Consider the following 23,017-nt stretch of genomic DNA (forward strand, 5'->3'; position numbering starts at 1 on the left):
CTTAACACGTCTTCATAAGGTGATACAAAGTGTTGAGGACATGTGCTCAAAATAAAACTCATCAAGCAGTCATGTGACCTGTGTCACATTGCACACAAATGCGGCCCAATTGACACCTACGATAGATAGAATATATGAAATGGCATATCTAAATAAATGTGCAAATGTACTGTAACAAAGGCACACAAACTTGCAAAAAATAAGTGAGATAGCAAATAATATTATAATGAATTAAACCTTAGATAAATAAGCTAAATGTTAAATGAAAAATGACAATCATATTCTATAATAATCACACATTATGTCAAAAAAAGTAAAGTAATAAGGACAAAAACAATGGAAAAAGTGTACATAGACAATAAATAATGGGATTTATCGATTAATTTTCTTTCAAATAAAGGATTTTAATTAAGACTTCCTTGTTTCCTTTAAGACTGCCAACCAATGCCATTGTCACCCATTAAACAATTTATATTGCCATATCATTCAAAATGATCAGATGTTATTACATCACCACCAACTGCAGTTTCTTCACCCAGTAAAGCACTTTTTTTCATACAGCATCACAGGATCATTGTTCACGACGTGAACTCCACTTCAGTCCCATTCTCACGTTACCTGGGATAGACATCATGAGCTATATTTAAGTTTGTATAATGCGTCATTGCACTGTTTCTGATGTTTCCAGGCGTGTTTGCCGAGTCATACTATGGGATGGGCCCCCAGAGCATTTGAGTTAACTGGTTTAACTGGCCTCGCTCACCTTGGCATGTATCTGTCATCGTGCTCTCTGGTGGCATCTGTTTGGGGACGGGTGGGGCAGTCATCACCACCAGTGTTGGGACTAACGCGTTACAAATTATTTTTTGCGGTAACTAATAGCGTTACTAGTTACCTATTCCCATTAAGTAATACCGTAATAGTTACTGTGATTTAAATGGGTGCGTTACTGCTTTACATTATGTGATGGAACTGAACCGAATCTCCCTGTGGATGTAATTTAGAGGCGAATACAGCGATGTCCTCTCACAGCACCATGGAAAAGTGAAAGTAACCAGAGAGGAGTGATGATTGGTTAACGCGGGTTAACATTTCAGGGTAAGCCAATCAGAGACAGAGTTGGGCGGGTCTTGCCTTATGGGGAAAATACACACACAGGAACACTTGCTAATGCTAACACACACACACACACACACACACACACGGCAACGCTCACCGCCAGCACACGATTTGGATGATTTAGTCAACTTTGTAACACCCATGGTGTTCCCGGTTCACTCACACACACACACACACACACACACACACACACACACACACACACACACACACACACACACACACACACACACACACACACACACACACACACACACACACACACACACACACACACACACACACACACACAATGGCAGATGCAAGTATCAGCGAGAGCAGCAGCGCATTTACAACTTGGAGATATAACCACTATTTTCAATTTGTGGGGATAAAGGACGCAAAAAATATTACGGTCAAATGTAAACTGTGCGCAGGACAGAAAGTATTGTCTTACTGTGCCACAGAACAACACACACATTTGTATTTGTATTGTTATTATTTTTAAAGTAAAGTAACTTGTTACTAGTTACTTTTATAATTCAGTAACTAATAAAGTAACTAGTTACTTTTTGGGAGCAGTAACTTTAACTATTACTAGTTACTTTTTAAAAGTAACTTGCCCAACACTGGTCATCACACACCTAGGGGTGATTTTAACCTGTCTCACCCCTCAGGACAACTGTCTCATACTGTTACACTCTAGATCCAATCCAATCCAATGTAATTGATATAGCATATTTAAAAACAAGAGAGTTGACCAAAGTGTTGTACATCAATGAATATATAAAAAGCAGCATAAACACATTTAGACAAAACCGATAGGACAAAAAACAAATGTAAAAGCACGAGACAATAAAACCATACTTATAGCCACAGACTGAAAAACTCATACACAATGTAAAAACATTTAAAAACAGAACAAAATAGAAAAACCCCAATAAAAAAAAAACAGACTGACACATCTTACAGTATACGTGGTCTGCAACAGCACGGGAGAACAAGTAGGTCTTTAATCTTCTAATGCACTGTCACACATCCTTCTGCTTTAAGTATGTTTTACAGAATATAAACACAAATAGAAGGAGCTAATTGTAGTGCAGTGTGTAGCCAGGGCCTCCCAAAAGTCTCAATCTGTGTCTGAATTTGCGTACTGTAATTACATTTGCTTCTTTGAGTATATGTGCGTTAGTATGGCTATATGAACTACTGCCAAGAACGGTCAACCTAACAGTAAAAAAATTCAGTGCTCACTCTCAACGATCCCCAACTAATGGGACAAGCCACAAATGTGTTTGCTCTCTGGAACACAGCAGCATGATATAAAACAATGTGTATACATGTATCTTATATTCATTACATTACATGTCACTTGTTAGACTCAATAATGTGGACAATCCCCACAGGAGCAATTTGGGGTGAAGTGTCTTGCCCAGGGACACGACGACATGCTGACTCTTTGAACCTGTGACCCCCTGATCCGAACACCTACGCACAACCCACTGCACCACACGCCTCCCTATTCATTATTTAATATATTTACCAAATATATTGGTTTCGAAAATAAGCCACCGTTATTTCATTGGGGTAGTTTAGCAGTCTCTAAGTAGTTGGTGTAGAGTGGTGCAGGAATGAGTCCTAAAACCTGGAAAAGACTTAGCATTACCACTTCTGGTTCCCTCGTCTCAAAGTCAATGTTTTTTTAGTGTGTTTGTGGTTGCTGAATGTGTTGGTGGTTGCTGAATGTGTTGGTGGTTGCTGAAATAAGGTCTCTTTTTAAAATAAGCTGAAGATATTTTCACGTTTTTTTCTACGACATAAAATACATCAGTAAAAATCCCACTCATGAATGCCTGAATCTTGTATGTATCATAAAAACAGCGAAGTGTCTAAATAGGCTGCTAAACATCATCACATGAACATTAGCCACCTTTAGCTTAGCAGTGCTGATGTGCAGCCATGTGACTGTTATGTAGTTTGTTTATAACCTAGCGGCTAGCGGTAGCTTTTTATTTCTTACAATTGCATTTACGCTTCATAAATCACAAAGAGGTGTTAATATGTGCCGATCAAAACGTGTTAAGTATCATTAATAAGTGTTTCCAACCAAGCGTATTTGCTGCGATGAATCGAAATCTAATGGAGAAATCCCAGAGCTTTTTTTCTCCACTGCATTACGGCCCGTCTACACTACAGGCATGAAAAAATCTTGAAGCTGGGCGTGTCTGAAGTTTGGCGATTTTTTGCGAGCAACCAATCACATGAATCTCCCGCCCCCGACATACAAAGCAATAGCAATGTTAAAACGAAGTAAACTGTATATAAACTCTCCAAACAGGCGAAAAACCTATCAGTTTCACCCACTGTCTCTGCCACCTCCCTCCATGCCTGGTTCTTCCGGTTTGTATCCCGGTAAATAGTTCCGGTCGTAAAGAACCGGGTGATTTGCTACCGTAATATCTCGTTTGGAATATGAGGAAAGGAACTGCGGTCTGGCTCTCCCAGCTTGCACGCGGTTTGATTGGCTGCGCTTGCACTGGCGGGATTTGCATAAACGGGATTTGATTGGCTGATGCCAAGCATCGAGCCTCAAAAGATGCCGATAGATGCTCGTGATGCTTGCAAAGCCATGCCATGCTCCCCACAATGCAGTTCGGCGAAGATTACAAATCTTCTACGTCACCCCATTCAAGTGAATGGGCGAAGCGTTGAAAGCATTTTTTGATGCCTGTAGTGTAGACGTACCGTTACACTATTGTGAACCATAATGTAGCTAGCTAGCTAACACCGTGCTGGTTTGACTTCCAGTGAAGGCATAGATGTTGTGTACGATTTGAGACAATGTTATCCAGTCAACATTCACACACTTCACTCACAGTGTTCACAGTGTTCAGTGTACCACAAGGCAGTGCACTTACTGTAGAGCTCCTAGAGAATATGTGTTTACATGCACTGTAGAAATGCAAAATAACATTTAAACAACGTTAAATACTAGGTTATACAGAACAAAAAGTAAAAAACTGTCAAAAGTCTGCACACTACCAGACAATGCTCCCATGAACAAAACAGTAATAAACATATCTTACTGGGATCATTGTCTATTTTTTTTCAGTGAAGAATTACAGGCCAAAGTCATGCTGGTCATATATTTCTTTAAAGTCAGCCTGTGATGCAGATAAAACTGAGGGGTCAGGCTGCCAGGAGACCAGTCCGGCACATCGTGTACAAGCATACTGATGCCAACATGGTGGCTGGGGTCCCCAGGAACTCAGCACAGAGAGGAGGGGAAGAAGCAAGGAAATAAGAGTTTCTTTGAGCACCTGCAATGGCAGCACACTTCAGTCGAGCTCGAGGGAAAACAAGAAACACAATGCAGTGTGACAGCCTCTATTACCGTGTGGTTAGGTATTCTCGCTGGAACCAGGAATGCAGAGGTTTGAGGTCAGAAAAGTTTTCATGCTGCCTTAGGTCAAAACAGTTTTCATGCTGCCTGCACCATGCTGCTGCAGTCTCTCTAGTTTCCAAAACACTCAGAGCACCATTCCTTCGGAGGTGAGGCTGGGAGAGAGGAGACATATTGTAGATGGTACAGCGATTTATTGTTCATTTATTGTAAGGCATGATTGTACCTCTGGCTGAAGAATATACTTGCAAGGCTCGGCATCTAACAGGTGCCTAATTCCCAGGCCTTGAAACTGTCGAACGCTAACTCAGCTAATCCCTCCTGTCCTTGCAGGAAGGTAATTGTCTAACTCTCTCTCAGCCTCCCTCTCTCTCTGGTTCAGTCCGAAGGCACCAGCTCTTTGCTAAAAGTAAGCTTGAAAACCAGAACATGCTAGAGCCTTTATTTGATGTGTCTGCCTGGCCCGAGTTGAGTCGTTTTGGCTTGGATCGGAGCATGACTTGGCGCTTTGCTTCGCTCTCAACCCAAAATCAAGCTTCTTTGAAATGTGGCCTCTTTATAGTTGGTCACTTTGAGTATGTACAGCACACACACAGAGCTCATGGCCTCATTCCCACTCGAGTTGGACTCTCAGAAAGGACGGTCCAGGCTGGTATAGAGGAGGGAGTCGTCTGCATAGTTCTGCTTAGAGACCTGGCAGCAGAATCACCTACAGGTTCTTTGCCAGGGCTGAAAGCTTAGGACTCTGAGGCCTGTACTACGAGTTCAACCAACCCTGAATATCGTTTTGCGTTCTGGTTTGACTGACCCTAACAAACACAATTCTGCTAAACAGTCCTACGATACTGGCTATCAAATTTCTAAGTCAACCCAGGCTTCTCAGTTTGGCTATGAGCTCGTTCACATAAAAAGGGCAGGCAGAGTTAGCAACATTTGACCAATTACAAACATACTTTCATCGTAGTGACACAAATGAAAATTGAACTTAAATATCAAACAAACACGAAGAAGTTAAACCCTAGACATCCATGAGTTAACCACCTAATCCGGGCTGAAAGCAACATGCCCAGTGCACGAAGAACAGGTGGAACTGGTCCTAAAAGAACAGATTAATAATACCACTGTCCCTAATGAGTGGACGTTAGTGTTATATTATATAATCTAACCCTAAGCGCTTTGAGCACCAGGAAAAGCGCTTTATAAATGTAATGTATTATTATTATTAGTATTATTATTATGTATGTGTTTAATCAACTTAATACATACTTGAATTACATAGCAATAGAATAGAATATATAGGCTACATTATTAACTTTTATATCTTAAAGACGATGTTGGTTTATTTAAAGGTCCTCTAAGCATAATTGAAAGTGAAGATTACATTTTTCCTTTGTACTTGTTAGTCTGTCCAGCACCTGTTGTCTGGATGTGTGAGCTATGGTAAAGTGTTTTTCATATCTTAATAAAACTTAGTGGAAACTTTGAAGTATGTAACCTGTAGCAACACTTACAATGTACTACTCTGACGGGCAGCAGACCAACATTTGGCTCAAGAAGCTGACACAGATAAGTGAATAAATGATGTGATACTTTGTGACCAAGTGAGTAAGTGAAACAGACTGTTCTCATGCTCTGAATTACTTTGCTTATGTCACTTATGTCTGGAGTCATTATAAGATATTTAAGTAAGCTTAATAGTCAGATTATTCTGTTGATGGGTAGTGATACACGGTCTGTCCTGCATTTGGCTGTCTAAAGTGGGTTTCGTATAGCCTCGATGTGACTTGATCTCTTATCTTGAAGATAACCTGCTCCTTTGTAAAGGTCATGGAGAGATAGTTTTGGTAGCAATGCCTTTCTCAAAGGTCAAACAGGTGATTTGCTATCAGTCACAAGACAACATGTTAAAGATGGTTCAGTGTGTGTGCGTGCCTCAGTGTCCTGCTGTCTGTCCTCTGACACCAAAATAAATCAAACATTTGGACACTGCTTCAGTCTGAAAATCAAAGAGTCTCAAGATACAGGCACCAGTAAACAGGAAATTAGAGTTGACTCCATGGTTTAATAACAGCCAAGCCCTTGCTGCCCACTAGACGCCATTTTGTTCCGACCACATCCACTTTCCTGGTTTTCACATAGGAAACGAGCGTGGGATTATTCCCTAAAACGTAATCATCATTCTATCTTCCAACCCTGGCTCAGAACAATATATAAAGTGTATGCTTAAATGTATGCGTCCTTATGATTTAACAATTAAACATCGTTAACAAGACCTCCACAATCTAAGATATAAGGATTGAAATGTATTTCTAAAGGCACTTGAATCAGTCAGGAAACATTCCCTAAATGGCGTCCGACCATTTGCATTTAATATTGCAACTGCTTGTTCTCATATTGCTCAGTCATTTCCTGTGCGCCAAAGATTTAATGTCCTGATGATCATTAACAACATATCAGCTCTCAGCTATTTGACAACATCCCAGGCAGCTACTTGGTGAGGATCGGAGTGATAAAGATTGAAAGGATTAGAAGGTTAGAAAGCTTTAGTGTTGCACCAAACCCTGGCTAATCTTTCACTCTGTCCAGGATCCATCGGGGGTCCTTGGAGGGTCCCGGGTTGCTTATTTGCACTCCCCCTAGTCATATATTTTTAGGCTTCACCCTGCACCTTCCTCCATCTGGTCCCTGGACGTCAACTGTCCGCATGTGAGGTTCCTATAGGACTTAGTTTGGTTGTGATTTAGTGCTTGTTATGACAACTGTGTGCCTGAAAACTCATTAGTATGTGTGTCACTAGTGCATTTCCTTTGTGTTCAAACACAAATCGACCAATTGTGTTTAGAGTACTCACCCTGGGTTACCTGGAATACGTTTTGTTATCCGACAACGGTGAGCAAAGAATCAAAACACACGAAAAGTCTTGATGAACTGAAGCTTATAGGGGTTAATGTCTACGGTAATTAACATGCTCAGTACTTTGCATTTGAGACATTCTGGGGGTCATTATAAGTACGTTTGTAGGAAATAAAAATGTGTTGGGGAATTAATTAACTTAAGACTGCATGAATCTGAACTGTCCACATGTCAGGTTTCTATAGGACTCAGCTTGAATTGTGATTTAGTGATTCTTATGACAACTGTTTGCCTATAACATAAGTATGTGTCACGAGTATATTTCTTAATTTTTCATACACAAATCGGCCATTTGTGTTGAAAGTATCACCCTGGGTTACCACCTTGAATACTTGGAGCACATTCTCTTTGTCTGACAACGAAGATTCAACAAACAAGAAAAGTCTTGACGAAGTGAAGTTAATGGAGGTTAATGTGTTGAACATGCTCAGTGCCTTGCATTTATTACACTTTGGAGGGTCATAATTGGTAAAGTTGTGGGAAATGATGTGTGTGTTGGGGAGCAGATTAGCGTAAGAGTGTGAAAATATTGGGAGGGTTTGAAAACGGATGTTGACAAAGTTTTCGTTAAGAATTCAAGAACTCTTTTTTTGCCATTGGCTTCTTGCTGCATTGCTGACATTCAACCTGCAGGTTCGACTCCAGTGTGCCGTATATTTGTAGCCACAGCAATGTTCATTTTACCCTTCACGGTGTGTGTTTGCATACGACCTGTATACCCTCATGGAAACAGACACCACCTGATGTCGTTTCTGTGACGCTGCCGGTGTTGCATTGACATTGCGTGCGATGTTCAGCCTCCTGCTCAGAGTACAGAGAGTACAGTGGTCGCAGATAAAATCGGGGGGGCATGTGACTCAACTGGGCAACGCGACCCCTCGTGAGGTTTGCATACCAGAGCTCCTATAGGTCTGTACACACAGAGGTTCTGGGGCTGTCCAGTAGAGTTCTTAGAACCGGGGGGGCTCGCTTGGCTTCGAGCCAGCGTTCCATGGAGACAACAACATATATCACCACAGGGGAGGTAAAGAGGGGGATAAGGGGATTGAGACAGAAGTACAGAGAGAGGGGGACAAGCTTGAAAACATGCGGCTGTGAAATAAGAGAGGGGTTGCTCTCGGAGGAGCTAGCAAGGCGGCTAGGGTTGGCAGAAGGCAGTGCGCCAAGCGAAAGGGACTTGCTGTTGGAAAGGAGTTCTGCTTGGCTTGGTAACAGCGAGAGGAAAGACTGCAATGCAAAAACTCAAAATCTTCCCCAGTATATTTGTCTAATATCTAGTCAGGAAATGTCTTTACACTTGCTATAAGACATAATAACTTCATTGCAGTGAGATATCGGGAGTTGTTTTTAGACAATGCATCATCTTGTTAAAGGTCCCATGTCATGGCCACTTCTACTGATCATATTCCATTGTTGAGGTCTACTAGAATAGATTTACATTGTTCAATGTTCCAAACTCACATTGGTTTCTGAGACAGCATCTCTGTATAGTATGTAGGGATGTAACGATACCAAAAACTCACGGTACGATAATATCGCGATAACAAGTCCACGGTACGGTATTTGTCGCAATATTGAATAATAAAGGGAAGAAAGAAAAAAATCCTAACATTTTTTTTTTCAAAAAAACATTTTTTTACTCGGAAAATGTTTCTTTATTACATAATAAATCTGATTTTTACAGCATTTTTGTAGGATAGCAGTATTTTAAAGTGTCAAAAACAAAGTGACAGTAACAGACTGGAACAAGAAAACCAGTGTTTTTGTACCTACTGGTACTACCAAACAAAGTAAGCATTTTCTTTATGCCACTGCATCTCACAAATAAACAAGGACATTTAATAATCAGACCCTGCAATAAAATAAATCAAGTTTCACTTTAGTTTTTCAAGTAACTCAACTCAAACTCACTAGTCACTCACTCAGCATCATCAGACAGGTTTTTAGGAATATGAGAATGTCCACATTTCCAGGTATTTATAAGCTGGGGTGTTTGGGCATTTACAATATCCCCTGCTCTGGAAAAAACTCTCTCGCTTGGTACTGATGTTGCTGGGACATCAGTGGTCGCGTTAACCGAATATTTTATTTAACAATGACGGAAAAATCTGAAAGCAGTCTGTCATTTTGACAGATTAGAACAAACTCGGAACAGCGCCAACGTTTCCCCAGAGCCAGGCTCTGATGTTATGCCGTGTTATGCATGCCCTCCAAAAGGAAATGATATCGTTTCCAAACCGTACTTTGCCGTACAGATCAATACATGTCTGGGAGGTTTTGCTTTACGCTGTGCGCGTCCCACGAGGTGCATGCACACACGGCATAAGATCGATGATCTCAATGGGACCGCCTGGTTAAATAAAGGTTTAAAAAAAAAAAGTGTTTAAATTTTTTTTTTTTTTTTTTAATTCATTTTTTTTTTAAATCGCGGTAGATTTTGTCAATCTCACGACGGTATTGGGAAGTTTATTTACCGCGATACCGCGATATTCGGTATATCGTTACATCCCATGTGTATTCACTCTCTGTCCAATCGGCTTGTTGGAGCTCCTGCCAGGAAGAAAAAGAGAAATGTCCAACGAGGCGTTCTGGGGCAGCACAGACAGGTCTTCTCTGTGTTAGAGTTTTACTCCCTACAGGGTGTACTTTGAGAGTTTTGACTCTGCAGACCGTTTACATGCAGAAAAACCTTCATAACACACAAGGGGACGGGTGATAACCGGAAAAGCATGACATGGGACCTATTTTGAGTTTTCTCTCAGATGAAACACATATTGTTTTACATATATGGAAAATCCCCAACTGACATCAGAAAACAGAAAACCTTTGCGGCTTATTTTGTAACACGACATTATCTGATTCTGGTCAAATATAGTTCAAAAATAAGTTTTCCTTGCTAATTAAAAGATCTGATTCATCTAGATATCCCACCTTCCAGGAATCTTACCAAGCACATTTCCACTTGTCCTATTGGCAGATGTTTGTACTTATTTCAAGTGAAAACACCTTGTTTTCATTGTTATTTAACTTGTTTTTGGAGCAGCATTTTTTTTCCACTTTGAGGGAGTTTAACCCACAGTTTTTCTTTGAGTTTTTCTGCCACACCCACTGACACCCCCGTATGTGCCCCGTACAGCTGGATGCACAGTGGGAGCAGCGTAGTAAAACAGAAATGTAGCCAACTGTGTTTGTATGTAGCCTTGATGTCAGCTACTCCTCTATTTCCCTCTCCTCGTCTTTCTTCTCCCCGTCTCTGTTCTCTTTCGGAGTTAGCCTCGGTGAGTATTGATCAGATCTGGGCCGAATGGACTGTAAGTGCTGGGAGCCTTTGGGATTGTACCCATAGATAAGCACTTTTACTGAGGATAGATCAATGGCCTTGTCTTCGGCAAAAGCGTAAATCTGACCACAGTAGGGCCTCAACCTGCTCTCACTGCTTCAACTCTAATGGAGGCACAGCAGAGGGAGAACTTTTACTACAGTGACTAGCCCAGACACTCGGGGGTTACCGAGGGTCACATCTAAGGCACTCATTTTTCACGTATCGTCTTATTCGCTCCCACTTTCATAACAATATCTCGACAACAAACTACGACTTTTGTAAGAAAGAGCTTTGCCCTCTTTCCTTTTATTATTGAATGCCAACTGGGAGATTTCCTGCTCTCACACTGTGTCTGATTGAGCTCGTCACCTCCATCAATCTGACAGCCAGTAGCAGAGAGAGAAGGACGATCTGCACATGGAGATAAAAGTGCAACACTCACTGGTAGCATCACTAAGAGTCCCTCCTCGCCAAACTGCTCAAACTAATTCACTTTTTAGTTTGCAGAGGGAATGCCATGCTGCCAAGACATTGTGGAGATCAACCATGTGCATTGATAGAAACGTTAGTATGTGTTTCAGGAGAGACAATACAAGGGAAGGTTTAGGCTATTTTGCTTCTAAAATACGTCTTCTTTCAGAAAAGTGCCAGGAAAATATCTGAAATACACATTTTAGTGATTATATTAGTGGCTTTGTCTATTTATGTATTGTAGAATTTGTTGGAGAAACTCCTTCTGGAGGGAACTTTGGAATTTTAGCCTTTACAGACCATTTACATGCACCAACACCTATAATACACTACAGGAAGGGGGGGGGGGGGGAGCAATAGGACTTCTTCAACCCTCCTATTGTCTTCGTCGCCCCCCCCTCGGTCAAATTTGACCGGTCCTGTTTTAACTGCTATTACATTAAAACAAAAACCATTTAATTGAACACCCTTTCAAACTGTACTGTATCAGACTACTGGTATACATGAAGAACTACAGTTAACATACAAAGAACAGACACTGAACATGTATTGCATGTGCCAGGTGTGATCCATGTGGGGGGAGGGGCACATACGAGCGGGGAACACATCTAGTGTGTGTGTGTGTGTGTGTGTGTGTGTGTGTGTGTGTGTGTGTGTGTGTGTGTGTGTGTGTGTGTGTGTGTGTGTGTGTGTGTGTGTGTGTGTGTGTGTGTGTGTGTGTGTGTGTGTGTGTGTGTGTGTGTGTGTGTGTGTGTGTGTGTGTGTGTGTGAACCGGGAACACCATGGGTGTTACAGAGTTGACTAAATCATCCAAAATCCAATGAAAGTGGTGATCAGCAATTTGATATGTTCAAATGTCTACTGTGAAGGATATCATAAAGCCTTAATGCAATCAAATGTAAAACAAAAAAGTTATGACAGATGAAAGTAGTAAATCGGTCAGATTTGACCCGAAGACAACAGGAGGGTTCAAAACAAGGTCACATCCCAAATAGGATTCCTTTCTAGGTGACAGTGTACCGTTGTAAATCTGATTTTTAATATGGCAGTGTGTTCTTTATGTTGATGTTTTGTTACTCATATGCGTTTTTGGCCGTTGCAGCACTGGACGGTGTTCAAGGAGGTGAACGAGGTGTTCATCCTGGTTCCTGCACTGCTGGGACTCAAAGGCAACCTGGAGATGACGCTGGCCTCCAGACTTTCAACAGCGGTGAGAAATCTGTGTGTTTTAGGAGTTACTGAGCGGTTAATGACTGTTGACCACTCTTTCCCAATTTGAATGTCATTTGCCAAAGAAAAGAGGGGTATTTTATTCAATCTTCAAAGTAGCGGTTAGTGACTGTCAACTTGACTTATTCCCCCCCCCCCCAAAATGTTCCTTGATAATTATTTTGACCATTTTAAGCCTCTAGTGAAAATCTGATTGTCCATGTGCATTTTTCTATACAATATAACAAATCATTAGCTATGCCTAGACATGTTTTTGCGCTCTTGTCCCGGTCTTATTGTCCAATTTAAGCATGTGGGAATGTGTTGTACCTGTCTCTCGTTGACCCCTTCCCCTTTTTTTGACCCTTCAAAGCTCATTGTCTTTGGGTGGAAGGCCATACTGTTAAAGCCGACCTGGGTTTCAGACAAACTGATAGCAACATTCCTGTCCCTTTACTTTACCTTTTCAATGGCCTCAAAACATCAACACAGTTTTTATCTGAATGTGTTGTTCATCTGTAGCATCCGCTGAGGAGCAAGAAATCATTAAACCAATATATATGTTGTTTGTAGTGATCTGAACTAGTAATTAAAATAGGAAAATATAAGATAAGATGTCATTTATTCGTCGCAAAATGGGAAACATTTTCGTTGCAGCAGCATGTAAAACAAAGTATTGCACATAATTAGAAGGGTAGAAAATAAACAAATATACAATAGAAACATCTCAAAATAGAAAATAAAACTGAACTAAAAAAAAGAAAATAGTTGAAGTTGAACATGAGTACACATCTGTAAATTATCTGACAAATAAAACACAATTGAAGTGCCAAATTACAGCTAACACAATATAAAAGTAGGATATGATTTACATGTTGTGTGCACGAATGGCATATTAAATTAAATAACATGTAAAATGTCTGTTGTGTTGTTTTTAGAAGTCATATTTTGAGCAAAGTAATGTGCAAAGATTCACAGTATGAAGTTATTAGAGCATGTCATGCACAGTACAGAGATATAATCCCAATATGTGTGTTTCTGTAGTATTCTGTGGTGTTTTAGAGACAGATTGTAACTAGCTAGCCAGCATTTGAGTTATATGCTTCTTTGCTCAGGCCACAGGGTTTGATGCTAACGCTACGTCTATTGTCTGAGGCTCCACTGACACGGCCCCTTTGTTAGCTGACGGGTCATTGACCCAGCAGCGTCCGTCAGAGGTTAGCAGCACTCTCTACAGTTGTGGAGGCAAAAAGGAATTAGCCCTCACCAATCCTCACATTCTTTCCACTGGTGACGGAGATGATTAGCATTGCTAACAGCGGCCACCTAGCACGGAGAGATCAACTCAGACGCAATAACAAGACTTCAAATTAGTGTGCAGAGGTGGGAGAAGTACTCAGATCTTGTTCTTGAGTAAAAGTAGAGGTACTCAGATCTTGTTCTTGAGTAAAAGTAGAAGCACTCAGATCTTGAACTTGAGGAAAAGTAGAAGTACTCAGATCTTGTACTTGAGTAAAAGTAGAAGTACTCAGATCTTGTTCTTGAGTAAAAGTAGAAGCACTCAGATCTTGTTCTTGAGTAAAAATAGAAGTACTCAGATCTTGTACTTGAGTAAAAGTAGAGGTACTCAGATCTTGTTCTTGAGTAAAAGTAGAAGTACTCAGGTCTTGAACTTGGGTAAAAGTAGAAGTACTCAGATATTGAACTTGAGTAAAAGTAGAAGTACTCAGATCTTGTTCTTGAGTAAAAGTAAAAGTAGAAGTACTCAGATCTTGTACTTGAGTAAAAGTAGAAGTACTCAGATCTTGTTCTTGAGTAAAAGTAGAAGTACCAGAGTGTAGGAATACTCTGTTACAGTAAAAGTCCTGCATTCAAAATGTTCCTCAAGTAAAAGTATAAAAGTATTCTCATCAAAATATAGTGAAAGTAGCGACAGCAAAAGTAGTCATTGTGCAGATTGGTCCATTTCAGAATAATAGATATGATATGTTTTATAATGATTGATCATGAAAGTGTTCTCAAAGCTGGTAAAGGTGCAGCTAGTTTGAATGACTTTGTATACTGCAGGGTAGCTGGTGGATTTACTCCAGGTGGAACTAAAGTCTGATTTAACACTTGATTAGATTTCACATCATTCATCCACATCTGTAAAGTAACTAAAGGGATTAAATACATGTAGTGGAGTAAAAGTACAAAGTAGAATAACATGGAACTACTCAAGTAAAGTACAAGTACCTCCAAATTGTACTTTAGTACAGTCCTTGAGTAAATGTAGTAAAAAGTAACTTCCCATCACCTCTGTTAGTGGGAGAGTTTTTGAATGCCTTATCATGTTTTCCCTCCATAGAGTGCTTATCAATCGGGCTGAAAGCTACTAAAAATGTGCTACCGAATTTCCAAATCCTTAAAGTATCAACTATATTGAGTAGCAGAAATACAACCAACATTATATTTGTTGTCCCGGTCGTATTGTTGCATGATTATTAGCAAGTTGGCATTGTCCACATTTACACTTTAAAACCAATAATATGTCATTAATACGTCATCATGTCAATTAGCATGCCAGTTGCTATACGTTTTGTTTTATAGATATTTAACTCAAATACAGGGTTTGGAGGGTTACTTAAAAAAATGTATATTCTGTTACAATTACTAGTTCCTGTAAAAAAAGGTGTTTTTTTTGGTGGTTGTTTAACTTTCCATGTTCATTCATAGTGCAGTAGTAAGTGAATCAATGACAGATTGGGGAATTCAACAATGTTTCCGAGCTGATTAAATCAATTGTAAATGTTTTTCGTTTCCTTGTTTTTATATTAAATCTGGACTGTGTGTGTTTCATTTAAAAAGCAACCACAATAACTTGAATACACCATTACTAATGACAAAAGTCCACATTCAAGTTGCAGTATTATAAGAAAATAAGATGTAGGAAGTAGTGTTACAGTGTTAAACAGTAAAACTAAGAAGTAGCCGCCGTTCGGTTATGATTTGAATGACATTTTTTACCGTAACTTGTCTTTGAAAGAAATGGGATTTCAACTTCATTTTTAGCCATTTTTACAACCTGTTTTCAGCCCTGTTTGCCGAGCTTCGTGACTCTGTCCTGAGACATTACTGTCAGCCCTGGCTGGCCGGCCCAGCAGGACCTCGTCTCTTTCCATGCCGTCGCTAATTATGAGCAGATTAAGACCACTGTAAATTCCCTAATGCGCTTATTAGTGAAAAAATAATGTAATCCCCCGCACTGTGCTGTCTGTAAGAGTCTTCAAATCACATGACCCTGATTCCTTTTTTCTCCTTTGGTCTTTTTAACCACATTCTATTTTGTGTTCAGTCAGGCTTTTAACATTAAATTCTCCTAATGTTTAGTCATAAAAGTTCTAAATTTGTTCAAATGTCCCATTCAAGCCTTACAGAGGCCCTATTCAGCTTGTTGGGCGTTCCCTTTCCTGTACAGCGTTGTTGGTTTGTTTGTAGCCTTTATTTAACCAGGTGAAAGCCCCTTGAAATCAAAAGATCTCTTTTTCAAGGCTGACCTGCAGGACGTTAGTTACACATGTAACATAAAAACAACAGAACAACAATAAGGATGACATACAACATAATGTACAGGGTACAGTTTACAAACTCTATTTACAGTGACAGTTACCATGAGCATCAAACAGCATGTCACCCAGCCCAGTTTTTAAATGAAGCAGGGGAACCAAAGTGCTCAGTTTGAAACATGTTTGTTCCAATTTAGTGGAGCTGCACAACTAAAAGCTTTCTTCCCTAAGACGGTCCTAGCACTTGGCACATTTAATAAAACCACATCATGAGATCTCAGGCAATAAGTACTTTCAATTCGTTGAGAGATCAGAGAGCAGATATAAAAATGTAGTTTACCCAACATGGCTTTGTAAATGAACATGTACCTATGACTGAGCCTCCGTACAGTGAGTGAAGGCAGACCTGCCCTGGCATACAGGGTGCAGTGATGAGTAAGTGCTTTACAGTTAGTAACAAATCTCAGTGCGCTGTGATAGGCGGCATCTAACTTTTCCAGGCAAGAGGCAGGTGCATTCATATAGATCAGATCACCATAGTCCAGCACAGGTCAAAAGGTCACAGTGACTAGCCTTTTCCCGGCCTCAAGTGAGAAACAGGACTTGTTGCTGTAGAAGAAACCTAGTCTAACCCTCAGTTTTTTAAGCAGATTAATGACCTGAAGTTTAAAAGTAAGACAATCATCAAGCCAGATACCAAGGTATTTATAACAGGAAACCACTTTGAGTACTTGTCCTTGCATAGTAACAATATCTAAAGCATTGTCTGTAGTCTTTTTAGCTTTAAAAAAGAGCATTATCTTGGTTTTATCAACATTTAAAAGAAGCTTAAGCTCAGAGAGCTGAGTCTGAATAAGGTTAAAAACAGCCTGTAATTTAACACCAGCCTCCTGAATGGAGGGACCTGCACAGTACATCACGGTATCGTCCGCATAGAAATGTAAAGTAGCTTCATTCACATTTTCACCTAAACTGTTGATGTAGATGGAGAATAAAAGTGGACCTAAAACAGAACCTTGAGGAACACCATGAGTAATGTTTAACCACTCAGAAGACAGCCCATCAAAGTGATCACATTGGGACCTTTCAGAGAGGTAGTTCACAAACCACCCCACTGCATGGCTGGATATGCCAATACTGAGTAGCCTCTTCTTTAAGATGCGATGATCGACGGTGTCAAACGCTTTGGACAGGTCAATAAATAGAGCTGCACAACTCTGCTTATTATCTAAGATACTCGTAATGTCATTCACCACTTTCCTTGTGGCAGTGATGGTGCTATGTTGCTTTCTGAAGCCTGACTGATGTTTAGACAGGAAATCATTTTTACATAGAAACTCCTTTACTTGTTCACTCACTAGGCGTTCGAGCACCTTCGCCAGAACTGACCATTTTGAGATTGGCCTATAGGTTTTTGTGAATTGTAACCTTGTCATGTTCCTTTAGCATAATAGCACGATTTACCTTTTATGTTTCACCTAATCTAGTAGTTTATAGTTTATTTATGTGTTCCTTTAAAATAAAATGTGTCTATTATGTTAGATTTTCTACTTATTTGGATAGTAATAATATTTGGGAGATTACTAGAGTTTAGCAGTAGCTCCATTGCAAATGCTTCCACACTATAATCTGGGATTACCACCGCTTCCTAATCCTGATTTACCCTCTTTCTGTGTATTTGAAGTCTCACTCCATTCTTGATCCGACCTCGTAAACAACAGCTTTCAGTTGAATTGTTTTTTTGTATTATTCAACTGAAAAATATTGTGATGCTTTTGAATGGAAGTGTTTTTTTAGCTTCTCGTTTTTTTTAATAAAATCCGTTAATCACTTTTTCACAGCATACACCCTGCGACATCTCTGTGATGATCCCCCACACACACACAGACACACACACACACACACACACACACACACACACACACACACACACACAAACACACACACACACACACACACACACACACACACACACACACACACACACATACACACACACACACACACACACACACATACACATACACATACACATACACATACACATACACACACATACACACACATACCATGTATACATCACTTCAGGGGACATTACATTGACTTACATGCATTCCCTGGAGACTTATCCTAACCTTAACCATAACCAACACATGCCTAACCCTAACCAAGTCTTCACCCTAAAATTAATGATTCCCCATATCGGAGGTGAGTCCCCACACATGACTGTAACAGAATTAGGTCCCCACAAGTATAGTAATGTGTGAGCTTATGACGTTTGTCCCTCTCTTATCTAATATTTGTGCCCCCCTCTGGTCCTCAGCATCTGATTTTATGCACTTGTCCATGCTGCTGATGGGAGAGAGGAATATGTCTGCTTTACTGTAACGCTATCTGGAAGTCATAATGTCAGGTTTTAGTCATACAAAGCTTTAATATTAATTATTATTTTGAAAAGAAAACTTACAAAGACAGGGCCATGTGTCATGGTGTGGAGGGGGAAGAGGGGGAGAGACTCCTCAGACCTTTATGCAGGCTTTGATTAGGGATTGGATCACCTGAGGGAGACAATCAGGGGAAGAGGGGGAGACACATACTCACACACAGGCAGACAAACCGACCCGTAACATAATGCTTTAAATCTGTCAAAAGTTATATAAAGAAATATAAACACCTGGCAAAGTTATAAAACTGCTTCTGTGGTTCCCGCTACAGCAGGCTTCTCAAGGAGTATGTTTTCCCATGACGTCTCAGGCCACTTTAACAAGAGCATATCGACTCAGTTTAGCCTGTTTGTATCAAACAAATCCGGTTTAAGCTTCAAAGCCGTAAGTCGAGCCAATTTGAACAAAAATAGAATATATTGACTTAATAAAATAAGAAATTAACTCCAAACTAGCTTCATCTAAAGACACAGCGAGCTATTGTCTTTCCAAATGTAAATACCCTCAAAACATTCAAAGCCAGTCAATACTAATATTGATTGATTGATTTGACTTCCCCCTGCACATCTGTATGTGTTTTCCTGCCACCAGATGTTTCCCTCTGCATATGCAAATGTGAGAGGAGAGGAAGGAAAAGGAGATCCTCTGTCAGCGTCTCTCACTGTGGATGGGCATCAGGCTCAGTGCTGTGGACACACACTGTCCTACTTGAGACCGTGTGTGTGTGTGTGTGTGTGTGTGTGTGTGTGTGTGTGTGTGTGTGTGTGTGTGTGTGTGTGTGTGTGTGTGTGTGTGTGTGTGTGTGTGTGTGTGTGTGTGTGTGTGTGTGTGTGTGTGTGTGTGTGTGTGTGTGTGTGTGTGTGTGTGTGTGTGTGTGTGTGTGTGTGTGTGTGTGTGTGTGTGTGAGAGAGCCATAAAGTGGAGATTAGATAAATGGAGTCGGCCACAGGGTGGGGGATCAGATCAGAGTGTCTTTGTCTAGAGAACTGGCATCTGATTGTGTTGTCGGGACCAAGAGGCAACAGCATCTACTGTACACGCACACACACACACACACACACACACACACACACACACACACACACACACACACACACACACACACACACACACACACACACAGATAATAATGTGTTAACATTGTGTGTTTTTCTGCTCTCTTTCAGGCTAACATTGGTCAGATGGACAACGCCAAGAACATGTGGAAGATGATAATGGGGAACTTGGCTCTCATCCAGGTAACTTTAACACTTGTCATGTGTCATGGAGCATCTCGTACATCCCCTAAGCTAACCATGTCACTGAGAGAAGTCAGATAATGAGTTCACGTGCCGTTCAATTCGACTCTGAAACTCAATTCCCATGCAAGCATTTAATTCAGTTCGAAGGGTTAGTTTGTCCTTTTTTGTGGGCTTGTATGAGTCAGGGTTAGGAGGGTTACTTAAAAAAGGATCCATGTACAATAAATAAATACATGAAATGTAATAAGTCACCTTATCTGAGTATCATCAGTCCACCTTTTCTTCATAACTAGTTAAAAGCAAATCATAAGATATCGATTTTTCATTATAATTCACATCATGTTTATTTAGTGCTTCAAAAATCCCTTGTGTAGTTTTAAAGCAGTATTATAATTGCCTATGAAAGCATTCATAATGCACTATGGATGTGGTCTTCATGCAAAGTGCTTCACAATCTAGGATCAAATGCAAAATAGAGAAATCAGATCTTTAATTCTGGTAAATCTATATCCTCTGTTATGTACAGTAACAGCTCACAGTAGTGATCCAAGCAGCAGATAATAAGCCTCTCCCGACAATTAAGTGTAACCCGTGAGGGCTGAACAACTGTAACCTTTAAAATCCTGAAGGTATGGTCGGATCAGACAAGAAGTGGACACAATGTGGGTGCTTTCAACCTCATTGTGCGTCACTTTTTGTGTGATCAGAGCCGGTGTTCAGCAGCTGTCACACTGGAGTTACTGGTGTGTTCAGTAATAGTTAGTCACTGTGTTTACTGTAAACACTGTGCACTTGTAAAGAAATAGACTGGTCTTAGGTTCAGCAGTAATTTGATTCCTTAAATGTCATGTAAAGGATAAACTGGGTTCAGGTCAGGGCATCAAGAGAATCCTGATTATTTGGATAGAAATGGACAGAAATTCGTTTTTAAATGTTTTTGTTCACGATAAAGATCATGGATTAGTGTGTTGATGTGACCAAAGTGCATCCAGAGGAAAGGAAGTCACAATAATACAAACTAACCAACCCTAAGGGGCCAAAGTGGACCAGGAACATGTACAATTATTGCTTAATATGGCAAAATTACCGAATCAGGATACAAAAGAAGTAGCTGTATTCCCGATGCACCAACAGTGAAACACATGAGCACAAAAAAGCAGAAATAAAATCTGAGCTGACAGAAAATACTCCGTTTTTAGTTCAACACACACAGCTAAGCTCACACACACTATTTTAAGAACATATAGGTTCACCTGCTGAATTAAAAACAGAACAAATGAAGCAAAGAAAGTGTGTAGTGGCCAAATACCCCAAAAAGTTTGTCTTGTCACCTTCACCCTCAAAAGTTATTGTTCTCGGCCACATGTAGAGCTTGGGCCTCGGAAGCAGTACACAACCCACTGGACGCTTCGGTTGCTTTTCAAGGATTATTTCCAGCAAAACATAAACAAAATACAAAAACAATATTTAACATAAACTTAAACAGCAGATCCTAATAATCTGTATTTGACTAAGCATAAGGTTGCGTCTGCGTGTCAATGACGGTATTGCTGCTGCCTGCTGCTTTCCCGTCACACACACAATTTAAAGCCTTAGCCCCGCCCCCTTCCCGTGAGCAAAGCACACCACTTACTGAAACAGAAAAATGCATTAATAAAGGTTCCAAATAAATCAAAACAAAATAAACTTAAATGCGGCTCCTACAAAGTGGAAACCATAAAGCAGATTCAGGCAGTAGAAGTATTCACACTTAAAGTATTATCCTACAGAACAGAACAGCTCACAGAGAAGACAGAACATCTGATCCTTTACAACACACACTATCTGCTCTTCTTAGCTGTAACACTGTATCCTGCTAGTGATCCACCATTTTTTGAGAAGTGACAGTCATCTGTTTTAATGTAACTGTAAGGGAATACACTTTTTATTGTATCCTAATTACGTAATCCTGTTACATGTAATCTGCTACTTCCCAAGCCTGCCATAAACAGACTTCTACCAAAACATGGCCTCTTCTCTGACCTCTCCTATAGGGTCTGCCATTTGAAGTTGTGGTTATGTAATGTTTGGTGATCCCAAAAATTCCTGGAACACTTGAAACCGGTGCTGACACAACCTCCTGTAAAGAGGGCCAGGGTGCACTGGGTCACTCTGCTGCTCCACAAGCGGAGATTCTGTCTATTTTAATAGTGGTATAAGTGTAAGGGATAGTCTTCCCCGTGGAAAGAAAACTCACTGTATGTGATGGAATAAGGTGTTATCAAATATCTATTAATAAAAGTGAATGAGTGCTGGGTGAGCTCGTACAGTGTGTCCGTTTCTAAAAGCTGCTCCACTGTAACAAGATAGCCCAACATACATCTGGAGTTTACATGTTGGCTGTAATGGAGACCCCATCAACCGTGTTGTTGAACATGGACATCCATAACATTCACCTGTTTGCAATTTACAAATTATCTCTCTTGAACTATTTCTATTTGTATGTACTTGCACTATTTGATGTTTTATGTGTTGCACTGTTGGAGGAGCCTGTGACCTACCATTTTCATCAACATTACTACACTGTAGTTGTTATATTATGTATTTATTTCAACATGGACCATGCATACAAATACATTAATCTCAGTAACGAGAGGAGATGAATTATGCCAGATTTGAGCTAATAGCTAATTTCCACCTGCGGTCCTCAGGTAGGTTCATCCTGTAACAATCAACAAACACTACACACATTGCTTCAACTCTATCACACAAGCTGTAATAAAACATGATTTGAGTACAGGTCAATAAAATAATACATAGTACAGTTCAAATATAATATTACAATACAGTTACATTTGAAAAACTCAGATTACAGTGTAATTAATGTTGGCATGACTGGTTGCTTAATGTCAATGTGTTTGCACGATAAGAGTCAGTACAGGTAGCTATGTACGAATGACAATCACAGCCTTGAGTCTTGAATCCTTGGTGTGTGTGTGTGTGTGTGTGTGTGTGTGTGTGTGTGTGTGTGTGTGTGTGTGTGTGTGTGTGTGTGTGTGTGTGTGTGTGTGTGTGTGTGTGTGTGTGTGTGTGTGTGTGTGTGTGTGTGTGTGTGTGTGTGTGTGTGTGTGTGTGTGTGTGTGTGTGTGTGTGTGTGTGTGTGTGTGTGTGTGTGTGTGTGTGTGTGTGTGTGTGTGTGTGTGTGTGTGTGTGTGTGTGTGTGTGTGTGTACAGGTCCAGGCCACAGTGGTGGGCTTCCTGGCCTCCATCGCGGCTGTGATCTTCGGCTGGATCCCAGAGGGCCACTTCAGGCTGGACCACGCCGTGCTGCTGTGTGCCTCAAGCGTGGCCACCGCCTTCATCGCCTCGCTCATTCTAGGTATGTAGCCGC

At 40.4% G+C, this 23,017-nt stretch overlaps 1 protein-coding gene across 1 annotated transcript in view; it reads left to right on the forward strand.

Annotated features, from left to right (window-relative positions):
• The window catches only part of slc41a1 (solute carrier family 41 member 1), a gene marked incomplete at its 3' end in the record, with an annotated part of 33,464 nt that overhangs the window by 2,273 nt on the left and 8,174 nt on the right, over positions 1–23,017 (forward strand). The window contains exons 3-5 of the mRNA XM_079680591.1: positions 12,311–12,418; positions 19,573–19,644; positions 22,861–23,005. Of these exons, the coding sequence (XP_079536717.1) occupies positions 12,311–12,418; positions 19,573–19,644; positions 22,861–23,005 (325 nt within the window). The remainder of the gene's footprint in view (positions 1–12,310; positions 12,419–19,572; positions 19,645–22,860; positions 23,006–23,017) is intronic.

This window comes from Notothenia rossii (genome assembly GCF_949606895.1).
Source record: "Notothenia rossii genome assembly, chromosome: 5".
NCBI classification, from domain to species: Eukaryota; Metazoa; Chordata; class Actinopteri; order Perciformes; family Nototheniidae; genus Notothenia; species Notothenia rossii.